The following is a 14,960-nucleotide window of genomic DNA, read 5'->3' as shown; positions in this document are numbered from 1 at the left end:
AGGAAGCCATGTGCCTCCTGGCTTTAGAGGGATAGGGGAATAAAGTATGTTTTTTACTTATACATACAGTTTTATTATCTGCTTTTTTTTTTTCACTTGATGATATATTATTAGATCTCTCTCTTGTTAATACACTGTTTATTTGTGGTAGCCTAGAATTTCACTGTGTGGGCTATACCATAGCTTACCTAACTTTACTCCTGTTAGACATTTAGATTGATTCCAGCTTTTACTGTTGTTTCTGCTATAAATTCTCTGTGTGTTTGTATAATTTCACATATGTATAATTATTGGGATAAATGCGTAGATGTGAAATTTCCAGGTCAAAGAGACATACAATTTACTTTTTTTTTTTCCCCTTAAGATTTTATTTATTTGAGAGCACATGAGCTGGGGAGTGTGGGAAGGGGAAAGAATCTAAGCACACTCTTTGCTGAGCATGGAGCCTGACTCCGGGCTCGATCTCACAACCCTGAGGCATGACTTGAGCCAAAAACCAAGAGTTGGACACTTAACCAACTGAGTCACCCATATGTCCCATGATTTACATTCTTAAAGGCTTTAATAATTTGTCCTCCAGAAAAGTTTTTTCAGCTGGTACTCTAATTCCATGGAGAAATGACAACCTTTTTTTCAACAATGTAGTGTTCTCACTCTGTGGATTAGAAATTTTCTTTTTTAAGAACATTCTCTTTCATTCTGGTGTACAGTTTTGTTTCTTTACTCTTACATTGCTAACTTTTTTTTTTTTTTTAGTGCTCCAAAATTTTTTTTTAAATGTCTGCTTGAATTTAGAAAAAAGCTTGCTTTGTGGTAAGTGGGATTCCATTAACAATTGTATGGTTGTTATTCACTTCTGTTCATCAGTGATTTCTCTTCATTCTATTCTCATTGGCACTGCTTTGGCCTGAAGGGTGAGGATGAGTCTGGAAATCAGAGTGGAAATAGCTTAGCAGCTCTGTTGGGGTCAAACCCATTCTCATGGGATTCTGGAGGTGGAGCGAATGCTGAGAGAAATGGAAATCCCATTATTAGGGCTTGCAGCTGGCAAATGGAGTTTCCAGGAACCCACGTTTCTTGCTTTCACCTCCATGTTTAAGAGGATGGTTTTGGAATCAGGCTGAAGTTCAAATTTTGACTCTGCCATTTACTTTCCAGATTAGCTTGGGCAAGTTATTTTATTCCCTCTTAACCTCAGTTTCTTCATCTGTGGAAAGGGGACTACAACAGTACCTCTCAGGGGTATTGAAATAATAAATGAGAGAGCATTTATAAGACACCAAGTCCAATACTTAAGATCTAGCATAGGGGGTCAGCAAAGTGGTTGTTACTACTGATACCTGTAAATAACGACCAGTAGTAAGTAGAATCACTAACGTTTGCAGGTAAGACTTCATAAAAGTTTCGTCAGTTTTTTGAGAATAAGATATTGGTTCTTGTTTTATGCTTAAAAATATTGCAACATGTCAGAGTAGCCCAAGATGGCCAACTTCGAGGATCGAGTGTCAGATGAGGAGAAGGTACGCATGGCCGCTAAATTCATCACTCATGCACCCCCAGGGGAATTTAATGAAGTGTTCAACAATGTCCAGCTACTACTTAATAATGATAGTCTCCTCAGGGAAGGGGCAGCATTTGCATTTGCCCAGTATAACATGGATCAGTTTACACCTATGAAGATCAGGTCTTAGAGAACACAGTGACCTAAGTAATAGCAGATTTTTAGATCCAAGAAACAAAATTTCCTTTAAGTTTGATCACTTACAGAAAGAGGCAAGTGGCCCAGAGAATGCTGATAAGAGGTCTGAAGTCTTGGAGAAAATCTCATGACAGTACTTTAAAGGCCCATGTGAAAGATCATTATTCTAATGGCTTCTGTACTGTTTATGCCAGAGCTACAGATGGGCAACACACCATCAATCCATGTATTGAAAACCACCAGTTTTAGCCAAAAAATTTCTGGAATGGTTGTGGGAGATCAGAGTGGAAGTTCACTGCCACACTACCTACAGCTCAGGTGGTGTGAGTAATTAAGATTCAGGTTCACCATTACGAAGATGGCAGTGTTCTGTTGGTTGGTTGTAAAGACGTGCAGGATTCAGTAACCGTTTCCAGTGAAGTTCAAACTGCCAATGAGTTTATTAAAGTCATAGAGCATGCCGAAAATGAATACCAGCCAGCATTTAGTGAAAACTATCAAACAACGTCATACCCCACATTCAAGACCTTGTGCCAGCAGCTTCCAGTTCCTCACACCAGAATTGACTGGAATAAGATACTCAGCTACAAGATGGCCAGAGCAATGCAGAATGCTTTAAGGCCAAGTGTAGAATTCTTTGGTATGTGGGTAGAAAGGAGTCAATATGTGGTCATATGATAAGTAAATTACTTATAAACAAGAGTGACATTTTGATTAAAAAAATAGTTCAAGAGGCAGCTGGCTGACTCAGTTGGTAGAGCATGCGACTCTTGGTCTTGGGGTTGTGAGTTCGAGCCCCACATTGGGTGTAGAGACTACTTAAAAATAAAAAAATATATACTTTTTAAGATTTTTTAAAAAATCTCAAGAGAGGGACGTCTGGGTGGCTCAGTCGTTAAGCGTATGCCTTTAGCTCAGGTCATGATCCCAGGGTCCCTGCATTGGGCTCCTTGTTGAGCGGGGAGTCTGCTTCTCCCTCTCCAGCTCCCCCTGCTTGTGTTCCCTCTCTCACTGTCTCTCTCTGTCAAAATAAATAAAATCTTTAAAAAAAAAAAAAATCTTAAGAGAAAGCGCGAGCATGAATGGGAGGTAGGGGCAGAGAGAGGTGGAGGAGCAGACTCGCCACTGAGCAGGGAGGCTTGATTGCAGGACCCTAGATCATGACAGGAACAGAAGGCAGACACTTAACTGACTGAGCTACCCAGGTGCCCCCTGCCCCGAATTTTTTTTTAAGTGTATTTTGCTAGAGCTTTCAATGTTAACAGGTTTTCTAGCCTTATGGAATACTGTTGAACCTATAACATCGTCTTGATTCTTTTGTGTTCTCTGCCTTGTAATTTTCTATTTTCACTATATCTACTAGTAAAATTTTTTAAAAATTCTGCCACATTTAATGATGGTGAGAGAGATCTATCCTAGAGTCATTTTATTGTTTAGAAAATTTTCCTAACCATGAAGTCCTCTTACTGATATAGACAGGTAATATGCTCAGTACTTTTCTACCCCTGTCCTTCAAAACACTTCTGGTATTTTGGTGGTTTTTACTGATCCACCAATAGCTAAAGAAGCTACACTACAAACTAGCTGAATGGAAGACACATTCGTCCTTCTCCCTCTGACTGCTTTGATGATCATTTATTGCATCTCATAACTGTAATTTTCAAAAGTTTGGATTGGGCTTTTCAGGTCCTTTTATGGGGGCAAAGGAAGTTTTCTGGAAATTCCATTTTAGCCAGCTTCTCTGCAGAAGTTGTTTTTAAATACAAAGACTTGAATGGCATTCCATGCACTTGAACGTGTTTGCTTGTTTCTCTTCCCTCGTTGTCTCCTTCCTATCTAGTACCATTATAGTTATAGACATCTTCATTTTTAGAAAAGTTTTACCCATTTATTTTTATTTTTATTATGCAAGAACTGTTAATATACTAAGGACATAGTAGAGTGTAAAACTTGAAAAATGCAGATGTTGAAGGAATGTTGGTATCTTGTGCTTTAATACTTTGTGGCAGGATTGTACTATAAGCAGATGAATCAAACAAATATGTAAATCACAAACAAAAACTAAAAACCAACGTGAAAAGGATACATTCCAGGCAGGATCTTTCTCTTATAACCTGTTATTTAAGGGAATACTAGTGATTTGTTCTAAATGGGATGTAAAACTTGTTCCAAATACTCTTCCTCAGTCCTGCCTGCCAAGAACTTAAATGTACCTGTGAGACAGCAGACCTTCCCACCTATATCGTCAGGTGTATGTGTGATCTCAGAATACCCAAATGACATAGGTATGAAATGACAACTGGTAATGGTGGCTTCATTTGCACTGTTTATACTTCGGTGACCAGGCCTTAAGGGAAGGTCAGTTTTTAAAAAACTAAGTAGTGTCTTCCTCCCGATCTCCAGATACATGTCAAAAAAGAAGGGTGTTTGTACTTCAGCTTTGTTTTTGCTCAGTAATACAGTTAAGCAGGTTTGCTTTCAAGTGACCGGTTGAGCTGTGTAAGCATTTTTATTTCAAATAAAATATATTTATGTGGTGTATGTCATTCATACTATCCATTCATACCACCCTAGCCTCTCCATCAGGTAGTCCAAAGGAAATATACCAGTTTTGTTCTTTAAAAAAAAAAAACAAAAAACAAAAAAAATTGTTTTCCTAACCATGGTATTTTTGGATATGTTTTTTTAGGAGTATACTGATGTTCATGTTAATTTCTTTGATTCTTTCTCAGATGTGGAAAAGCTGATACCAGCATTGGATTTACTTTGCTCAGCAATTAGAGAAAGTGATTCTGAAACCCAAAGCAAACACTTTTCAGAACAGTTGCTTAATCTTACACTGTCTTTTCTTAACAAACAAATAAAGGAGCTTTTTGTTCACAATGAAGGTAAGAATAGTACCAAAGAGGGCTGCAAGTGCCCTATTCCTGTCTCAGGACAGAGACACAAGTGGTCCTGGTGCATGAGAGAGCATGAGCTAGTAGAGCGCTGATTACTAAAGCTGAGAAAAGTCAGTGTAGAATTGAGCGAGTAACATGGGTTCTAGGACTGGAAAAGTTGACAGAAAGGATTAATCATTGTGAAAAGGGGTATATTAAAATACAGAGCTACTTTTAAATAGGAAAAAGCTCAGATTTTTTTGTCAGAGATTTGAAAACACTGAGTTTAGATTTTGGCATTTTCTAGAATTCTTTATAATCCTAACAGCATATGGTTTATTTCTTCTCTCTTGTTCTTGCTCTCCATGTGTATGTATACATATGTATATTTTTGTATATATGAAATTGGCAAATTGGTGTTTTCCATAGAACTAGATGAACATCTACAAAAAGGAGTGAACATTTTGACCAGCTACATTAATGAACTTCGAACCTTCATGATAAAGTTTCCTTGGAAGATAATAGATACAGTAGATGAATATGACGTAAATGAAAATGTTCCCAAAGTAAGAGAGAGCAGTATATGGGAGAAACTCAGCGTTGAGGTAAATATGAGCAATTTTCACTTCTTCTATTTGCCAGATTTAGAGGATATGAGAAAACAGAATTTAGAATCTTAGACTTGTGATTCAGAATCTTTGGCAAGCGTTTAGGTTTTACCAATTTGGGGACCTCTGGACATGACTTCAGATTTATGTGTACATCTTCATTTATTTAGAACACAGGTTCCCTCTTAATGCCAGGTCTGCCTACTTAGATCTGGTGACAGGCACCCACCCCCAAACCCGTGTGAGGTGGCACACTCTTAACACTTCCTCAGTGGTTGGGGCCTGGCACTTTGGACTTACACATTCTGCCTGACCTATGCATAAATTGCTGCTGATGGCTTGATCTTAGGAAACTTTGATTTTATGCCATTATGTCTTGGAAGAATACTCAATTTGAGTTCTCAGATTCTAGATGCCTCAGATTAAGATGTCTTGCCAGTTGAATTTTCTGTGCTCACCTGCTTACTTTTCTTTTTATAATAGAAGTCAGTAAAACCAAACCTTGTTGCCCTCTTTGTGACTGGGGCCTAGAAGAATCCCTCCACCCACATGGAGAGTGTGGGTTTAGAAAGACAAAGACCAAAAACAAAATAGCTTAACCCAGATAATAAGACTCAGTCGGGAGTGAAAGGGATAGGATTGACCTACTGGCAGGTTCTCAGAACCACTGGTCTTAAGGTGGGAGAATGGGGAAGTACCTGGTGTGACTGTGTTTTCTATATCCCTCATTCTCGAGCCAAAAAATTTACTTGATTTTCCCTCTGCTTTTTTTGGCTTCTCTTTTCCAGTCTCCTTTGCAGGTTTCACTTCCTGTTTTCCCTTTTAATGTGCTTCAAGGTGCCGTCCATGGTCCTTTGGTCATTTTTACTCAAAATAATGGATTTTTAGTTTTTGGAAGGTGTCGTAGTCTGCTTTGATGAAAGCTGTGGACTCTGTCTCCAAAAACATGCTTGGGAATGTGTTCATGTACACATACATACAGTTTTGCACATGGCCTCATGGGATTTATGGACCCCTCAAAAGCCCCAGATTCAGAATGCCCATTTTCTGTCTTGAGTATAGGTCTTAAGTATAGGTCTTTATTTCTTCTTACTAGTGTATAACCTTCTAATGCCTTACTGTCTTGAACTTGAATCCCTTTCTGTCCATTCTCCACATTGCTGCCTGAATATTCTTCCTAAAATATATATATCTGATTGTATCACCTTTTGCTTTTAAGATCCTTCAGTGTCTCCACATAAGTTTTAGGATAAAATCCGTCTCCCATGTATAATGCCCTGCATGATGGAACCTCTGCTTTTCTTTTAGGTCTCATCTGCTACTCTGTCCAGCTTTTTCTCCAGTTAAATTGAGTAATTTGGAGGTTCCTAAAGTCTGATACTGTTTCTTGCCTTTATGTCTTTGTACATTAGTCCCTCTTTTTTTAAGATTTTATTTATTTGAGAGTGAATGCCCGTGTGAGCACAATCAGGGGAAAAGGGAAAGGGGAGAGGACCAGATTCCCCACAGAGCACGGAGCCCAGGACCCTAAGATAATAACCTGAGCCGAAGGCAGATGCCCAACTGACTGAGCCATCCAGGCACCCCCATAGGCTCTCTTTTTGGAACACTTACATATTTAATATTTGCCTTTTAAACTTCACCTATTAGTCTTCTCTACTAGGAAGCCTTTTCTTTTTTGTTACTCCTTTTATTTAGATGGCGCCTCTTCTGGGTCCTCCTGTCTAGCACCTTGGGATACCTGTATCATTGCCTGTATCATACAGGACTATACTCAATACTTTATTTGTACATTTTCCACTAGTCTAAAAGCAGGGTCTGTGTTTTGGTCAGCTTCATCTCCCCTGTGCGAAGCCCCAAATCTAGCAGCAGATTTTCAATAAAAGTCCATTAGGTGCTCAATAAATATGTAAGTCCCATGTTATCATCATCATAAGGAAATGAAAGGAACTTAAAAGGCAAATATTTTCCTCCTTTTCCTAGGAAGTTATTGCCAGTGCTGTTTTAGACAACAAAATACCAGAGGCACAGACTTTCTTCAGGATTAACAATCATTCTGCTCAAAGACTTGAGGAGCTGATTAGAATAGGCCTAAATTTGGTCTTTGACAATTTGAAAAGGAACAATATAAAGGAAGCCTCTGAACTTTTGAAGAACATGGTGAGTTGCATAATCTGTTTATCTGATCTTAAAGTCTCTAATATAAGAAAAGATCTCTATTTAATATAATTTCTGGTTGATAGAAAAATTGATTTTTATTCATAGTTATGTTACAAACTAAGAAATTTATATAGCTTGTATGGGAAGTAATAATAGAAATGTTCTTCCATACTGAGAACTTTTTTGAAGAGATTTTTTCTATTGGGAGTTCCATCATTTGTCTCTGTTACACTTGGCACTTTGGTTGAAGGAAACCATGCTTCACGTGTCAGAGTATGCCCAGGACCTCATTTTACGGGGGACATTCTGTTGTTCGTGTTACCCCTTACATCTCCATTTGAACTTTCTAATGGCTTACGCCTCGGCTTTGTGCCCTGTGGTTTTACTTCATTTGAGAAGGGGAAGGCCAGAGGTAGCCCTCCTGGAACTAAACTGAGGACCTGGCCCTAATCTGCATGGTTGGGGTCTTGCCCATGGTAACTTTCTAGAGGCACAGAGGAGTGAAACTGTGTGAGGGTTGTGATTTGCATTGACTTTTGTTTTCAGGTGAAGCATTATAGCAGATACCTGTAGTTTTGGTCATATGGTAGCCTAGCATCACTTTAAATTTTTCTGTGCTGCCTTTGTTCTGGCGGAATGGATAAGGACTTTAGGGATAGGCAGTATATATGTATGATAAATACAGAGAATGAATGTTCACAAGAGCAGAAGAGCTGTAGAATTCTAACAGAATATTGTCTGTAATGGAGTACTTCTTTATCCAGCATTTATTTATGTTTAAAATAACCCTGTTACAAAATGTGAAGGTTTTCAAAATTTTCTCTGTTTACTATAGGGCTTTGATGTAAAAGACCAGTTGCTCAAGATATGCTTCTATACAACTGATACAAATATACGGGACTTTCTGGTAGGTAAAGGTGAGGCTATGTAGTTTACATCTTCTAGTAAACTTGGTGAAACTCCAAAATGAATTATTTTAATATTCAACTACTATCTAGTAAGAGATAAAGTATGAGAACTCCTTTGTAACTTTTAATGATTGTTTTGCATTTGTGGTAAAATATTTGTGTAACTTTCCATATACCCCAACAATTTCAAAATACAATTCTTAAATGGCATTTAATCTCATGACATTTGTTTTGGAATTGTGCTTGACTTTTGTGAGGTCACTGGTTAATTATTTTTTATTCAAGGTTGAAATTTTAAAAGAAAAAAATTATTTTTCTGAAAATGAAAAAAGAACTATAGACTTCGTGCATCAAGTTGAGAAGTTTTACTCAGGACAATTCCAAGAAAATGTGCAGATCCAGTCCTTTGCCAGGTAGTCTCATTAGCCCACTTTTGATAATATGGAAAAAATACTGCAGACCGTGTTTAGCTTATAATTGTTAGTGAGCACAGATTTTTTTAATGTGGAACTGAACTTACATTCTCTATGAAGATAAAACTTGTATCATCCAGAGAGGACTCAGGAATTTCCTGTCTTTCCATATGTGTATAATCACATATATATTTTTAAGATAATATATACAAAAATGAGAATATTGAATAATGTGTTCGCTAAAAGAGTAGAAGTTCGTGAACAGATAAAAAGGAATGATGCTTTTCCCTCCAAAATTAAAAACATTTATATCACTGTTGTAGGTATTGGATAAAGGAACAGGATTTTTTCAAGCATAAATCTGTTTTGGACTCACTCCTGAAATATGATCCTAAAGATAAATTTAACAAACAGGACCATAGAGTTGTGTTAAATTGGGCTCAGTGGTGGAATCAACTAACCCAAGAATCCATCCTTCTCCCCAGGATAAGTCCAGAAGGCAAGTGCGAAAGAACCTAAAATCTAACATACTCAATGAGGATTAAATTAGACATTGGTATTTGAATAGTTTCATGAGTCTCCCTCTTAAACCTATGGAGAAGACATAGTTGCTTTAAAATGCAAGTCATTGCATTAAGACCTCTTTCTTATCTAAAGATTTTTGTAAGGGATTTATAATGTGATACTGGAAAAGAAAAGCCATATGGTTCAGTGAATTGAGATTTCAAGGCTAAGAATTCTCTTTCCAGCCTCAAAGTGACATCTTTGTTTCTCCAAAGAGTCTTCATGTTTCTTGGGTAAACCAAGGATCTATATCACACCAGAGCTCTGGGGAACAAATAGTGGTAATTCATAGAAGGTTAAATTCATGTTGACTATTACAGCCAAGGTTTTTATTTATATTAAGGAAAAGAAAAGGGAAGAAGAGGCCTGAAATGATAACTGAAATACACAGCTGATTTCCAAGTTTCATTTAACCACTGCAGTAATGAGAACATCATTTAGGTCTTCTTTCCACTGAAGTATTGATTATGAATTGAGCACTAAAGAGGGAAAATAGTAAAAGAAGCAGAGGGTCTGAATAATTCATATGTTACATAAATATTTGTTCAGTTAATTAGTGTTGAGTTTCATGTCAATAATCATAATTCATTGCTATTTTAAAATTTATTCTTTTTTAAAATATTTTATTCTTAATGCAGAATACAAATCGTATTCTCCCGAAGCCCTCTGGAGCTATCTCACAGCTCACCATGACTGGTCAAGCATTATCTTGTGGATTGGAGAATTTCAGACTCAGAACAGTTGTGCTTTGCTTGAGAAGAACAGATGGCCCCTTCTGACTGTTGATGTTATCGATCGGCATACTTGCTGCAGCAGCTACATGAGGAATGAAATTTTAGATCAGCTGGCCAGGTATGTGGGGATGAATACAAGGAAGGGCAATAAAAATAATGGTGTAATTTTTGCTCTGAAATGGCATAAATCTAATGCAATGTTGTTTCATAGTATTCAGAACTGTAAGGCTGTTATCTATTGAGGTTTTAAAATCACAGGCATTTAATATCATGGGATAGTGAATAGGCTCTCAAATTGTAGATGAAGGTTTTCCCTAAATCATTAAATGTGCTTTGGTGGGGCGCTTGGGTGGCTTAGTCAGTTAAGTGTCTGCCTTTGGCTCAGGTCTTGATCCCAGGGTCCTGGGATCAAGCCCCACATTGGGGCTCCTTGCTCAGCAGGAAGCCTGCTTCTCCCTTTGCTTGCAGCTCCCCCTGCTTGTGCTTGCTCTCTCTCTCTCTTTGACAAATATATGAATAAATGAAATCTTAAAAAAAAAAAAAGTGCTTTGGTGTAGAAATGGTCAGCTGTTAGTGCGGTGACAAGGACCAAGTGGCAAGAGCTAAGATGAGGATACCTTAGTGTCCAGTAATGTCTGCCACTCTTCTCCCAGCTGTCCCTGTACCTGTTTGCTGCATGGGGTTTGAACCAAAGAGAACTGCTCAGTTCAGGAATTGGTGAGGGGAAGTAGCTCTTGAAGTGGAGACTTTACAATTTTAATTCATTGCTAAAAATAATTCAGCTAGATTGAACCATGTGAACTTGCCATTTGTGTGGGTCAAAAATGATTATCAGCAAATCTCATATGGCTAAATCTAATTTGTCTTCCTAAGCAAAAAAATAATATAAGGAGATGACAACATATATGTTAATTTTTAAGTTTCATAAAGTTATTCCTCATGTATTTATTTTATTATATATTTATACTTACTGGGGAAGCATAGCTGTATTGTTCTACCCAGCTTGAAGGTGGGAGAGGGAGATCTAGGGAGGAGCTTTGCCCAAGCCAGTTACTTACAGACTTAAGTTCTTTTACCACTGACTTTCTATTCACTGTTCTGTCCATTGCACTCAGTCCTCTTCTTGTTTACCAGAAGTAAAATTGTGTATAAATTTGCATACTTATCAAATATATAGCTTAGTATTTGATTGCTTAAAAAGCTAGTATATGTATGACTTAACATGAGTTATGACATTAATGAATTATTGAGATCTACAGTAACAAATTGAAGGGGAAAAATCCCTGATAGGTACAGAAAAGCATTTGATAAAACTCAGCATCAATTTATAATAAAAGCTACGTATTTAGCAAACTAAGAGTAGACACATTTCCTTAACTTGAAAGGGGTATCTAAAAAAATCTAGCTAACATTATGCTTGATGGCGAAACATCACAAACATTCTCTTTAGATTTGGAGCAAGACAGGCCTACCATTGACTCTTCCCAAGTTGATCTTTAGATATAATACAATTTCAGTAAAATTCCCAGCAGGTTTTCTTGTGGATTTTAACAAGCTGATTGAAAGTATTTATATGAAAATGCAGAGTCAAGAATAGTCCTGAAAAAGGGCTTGCCCTACCAGTTATAAAAGCTTATTCTAAAGCTATAGCAATAAGTATTAGTTCAGGCATAGACAGACCGTAGAACAGAATAGTGAGCATAGAAACAAACTTGTATGTTCACTCTATGTTCACTTGATGTATGTTTGTTCACTTTATATATGACAAAGGTGGCACTACACAGTGAGCAAAGAACAGTCTTTTCGACAAAGGGAGCTGGGATAACTAGATTGCTATGGTGGGGGAATTAAATTGGACTTTCTGCCCTCTATCGTGAATACAATCAATTCCAAGTAGATTTCAAAACCTAAATGACAAATGTAAAACTATAAATCTTTTAGAAGATGTAGAAGAATATCTTCTTGGCTCTGGGAATAGGGTATGCTTTCTAAATGCCTAGAGGGGTAAAGGAAGAGTATAGTTACTGAGACCTAGAGAGTTGTCCGGCAGGAGTTGTGTCCCCTAGAGGAGAGTGTCAGCCAACCTGCAGTCAGCCTCAAGGAGGGAGCCAAGGTATCCCCATCCTCTCTCTTTTTTCTGAATCTTAACATCTCATGGTGGTTCCCCATAGGGTGAACCAAAATGGAAGCCTGAGGACACTGGAGTCTTCTGTCCAGGTGATCCTCTAGGGATAGAGAGCAGGAGAAGAGTAGAGCTTGGATCTGGAGGGGAAAGATATCCGGGCACATACGCATTTCACAAAAGAGGAAACACAAATGGTCAATAAATACATGAAAAGATGTTCTTCCTCTCCTGTAGTCGTGAAAATGTAAATTTGGTTTACCAAAAATTGAGGAGCACCTGCAGTGCCCATCAAAGACAGTAGATAAATAAAATGTAGTATAATCATTCAGTGGAATATTATAAACAATAAAAGGGAACACACTGTAGTCACAGGTATCAACATGGATAAATCACACAGTGTTGAATAGAAGAAATAAAACTAAGAACAATATATCCAGAATATACCATTTATATATAAAGTTTAAAGTAGGCAAAACCCAACCATATGTTATTTGGGGTTACATATATGAGTGGTAAAACTATGAATAAAAGTAGGGAATGGTTGTTACAAAGTTAGGATAGTGTTTACCTCTGGGGGTAGCAGAGGACATGTAGTGGGGGAGGAATACACTAAGGGCTTCCAGGTATAATATTCTGTTATCTAGGTGGTTACATAGTGTTTCTTTATTTTTTTTTATTTTTATTTTTTTTTTGTAATTTATTTATTTGTTAGAGAGAGAGAGCGCGAGCGAGCATAGGCAGACAGAGTGGTAGGCAGAGGCAGAGGGAGAAGCAGGCTCCCCGCCGAGCAAGGAGCCCGATGCGGTACTCGATCCCAGGACGCTGAGATCATGACCCGAGCCGAAGGCAGCTGCTTAACCAACTGAGCCACCCAGGCATCCCTACATAGTGTTTCTTTAAATGCCACATCCTGTATGTTCTGTACTCCTTTGTCTGGTATATACACCTAACAGTAAATTTGTAAAAAGTGATATTTAAATGCAAATTTCTATTCTTGTTTAGTAGTTGGTCTAGTTAAATTATTCTGCTTTAGTTTTTTTTTAATGATTTTGTTAAGGTATTTTGGAAATTCTCAGTGGTTAAAGCCTCTAGCTTCAAGAGCTAACCACCGTTGCCACAGTGGATCGTACAGTTCCAGTTAAAACCACAAAAAAATGGAAATAAATCAGGTTTTTGAAATATTTAAGATAACCCTAGATTGTTAGTACTGCCTTTAAATGTGGAAATGGTGCACAAACCTTCATCAGAAACTAGCAAAATAAAGTCAGAGCATCATTACAGAGTGAGACTCGGCAGTCTTAGTTTGTAAATCATGATTTTTAAGTAGTTGAGACTTCAGCAGTGGAAGTGGTTTGGTGGGCTCTTCATCTGGCAGCTTTGTAACTTGCCATCTCTGAAACCTGCCCAACAGGAATAGGATTTTTCTTGAGTCTGAACTGGAAGACTTTGAACTCTTGCTGCTAAGACTGACCCGCATTGGGGGTGTGATGCAAGACGCTGTCCCTGTTCAGAACTACAGAGCCCAAGAAAACTGGGATTTCCATTCTCACTTCATTCTCTATTGTTTGGAACACGGTCTGCAGTATCTTCTCTATGTGTATCTGGACTGTTACAAGTGAGTACTGAGAACTGATTCGTCTTTGAGGTCTTCACGTTTCCTCTTTCCATACTACTTCTGAATGTGACTTTTAGGAAAAGACTATACATTCACTTGAAGAATGCTGGTGTTTTGCTGTAGTTCCCCCCATGCCAGCTGCAGCACTTGGTACCTTAGTTCAATGCTGCGTTCAATAAATGCTTATCATGTGTTTTTTGGTGATGTTAATCCTGTATCATCTCTGTTAACCTTTTAAATAACTAGAGAGAATAAATGGAAAGAAATCCTATAGAAGTTAAAGAGAGGAAAATTCTGAACGTTAACTTGGAGTTCTTTGATACCTTCATTCTCAGACAAATGAATATTAAACAACTTTGAGTTCATAACCACTACAAGGTGTGTTAGATATGCTCTACAGTTTATATTTAAATAGATGAATATACATCAGTACATACCTGCCAAGATCAACCTGCAGAAGTCATATGTGGCCCCTGTGAATTACTGTTGGACTAGTAGTACAAATTGTAGTCTCTAATATATGAGTATACAGTGATCTTGGCACTAGGCTAAGTGCTTTATGTGCATTTGTGCATTAATTCCTCTAATATTCACAGAAGTCCTATGAGGTGGTTACTCCCATCTCCATTCCACAGGTGAGGGAACTAGTGTTGAGAGAGACTATGTGCCTTTCTTGAGGTGCACAGTTCTAGAAATAGCACAGCCAGATTTAATTCTACTTAGGTTTGATTCCAGAGCCCACACTTAATGTGCTAATGAGAACATTTTTATTTTTATTTTGTGTATTAAAGACTAGGAATTCCAACAGATGATGTTTTTCTGGTTCATACCATTGAGGCTTACTTAGACACAGAAATTTTTTTCTCCAAAGCTACTGGCAAGAGAAGATGTAAAAGTCATATATTCAGAGGATATATTTTGAGACTGAATTCCTCAGTCCTAGCTTCTCTGCAGTGTGTTAAACTTCTCAAAAACCTCTGAAGTTTGAAAATGCTAAAGAGTTTTTGATGTTTATAAACAAAATACAATAGGGGGGCGCCTGGGTGGCTCAGTGAGTTAAGCCTCTGCCTTTGCCTCAGGTCGTGATCTCAGGTTCCTGGGATCCAGCCCCAAATCAGGCTCTCTGCTCAGTGGGGAGTCTGCTTCTCACTCTGCTGCTCCCCTCACTCATGCCCTCTCTCTCTCTCTCTCAAATAAATTTTAGAAAATACGATAAAATATAAAGTATCTGAAAGGACAAGGTATCTGTTAATCT

General features: G+C 37.8%; 1 protein-coding gene and 1 pseudogene across 2 annotated transcripts in view; both read left to right on the top strand.

Annotated features, from left to right (window-relative positions):
- Positions 1–14,960, top strand: part of SPG11 (SPG11 vesicle trafficking associated, spatacsin) — an 87,932-nt gene that overhangs the window by 21,493 nt on the left and 51,479 nt on the right. The window contains 8 exon segments of the mRNA XM_080808204.1: positions 4,432–4,587; positions 5,008–5,183; positions 7,170–7,346; positions 8,182–8,253; positions 8,540–8,667; positions 8,991–9,166; positions 9,870–10,083; positions 13,502–13,705. Of these exon segments, the coding sequence (XP_080664330.1) occupies positions 4,432–4,587; positions 5,008–5,183; positions 7,170–7,346; positions 8,182–8,253; positions 8,540–8,667; positions 8,991–9,166; positions 9,870–10,083; positions 13,502–13,705 (1,303 nt within the window).
- LOC308346043 (F-actin-capping protein subunit alpha-1-like) lies at positions 1,482–2,377 on the top strand (annotated as a pseudogene). Its single transcript has one exon. The product of its transcript is annotated as an F-actin-capping protein subunit alpha-1-like (transcript).

The sequence above is a fragment of the Martes martes genome (genome assembly GCF_963455335.1).
Source record: "Martes martes genome assembly, chromosome: 7".
In the NCBI taxonomy this organism is placed as follows: Eukaryota; Metazoa; Chordata; class Mammalia; order Carnivora; family Mustelidae; genus Martes; species Martes martes.
The sequence above is the reverse complement of the archived record's forward strand: the minus strand, read 5'-3'. Positions and strand labels throughout refer to the sequence as shown.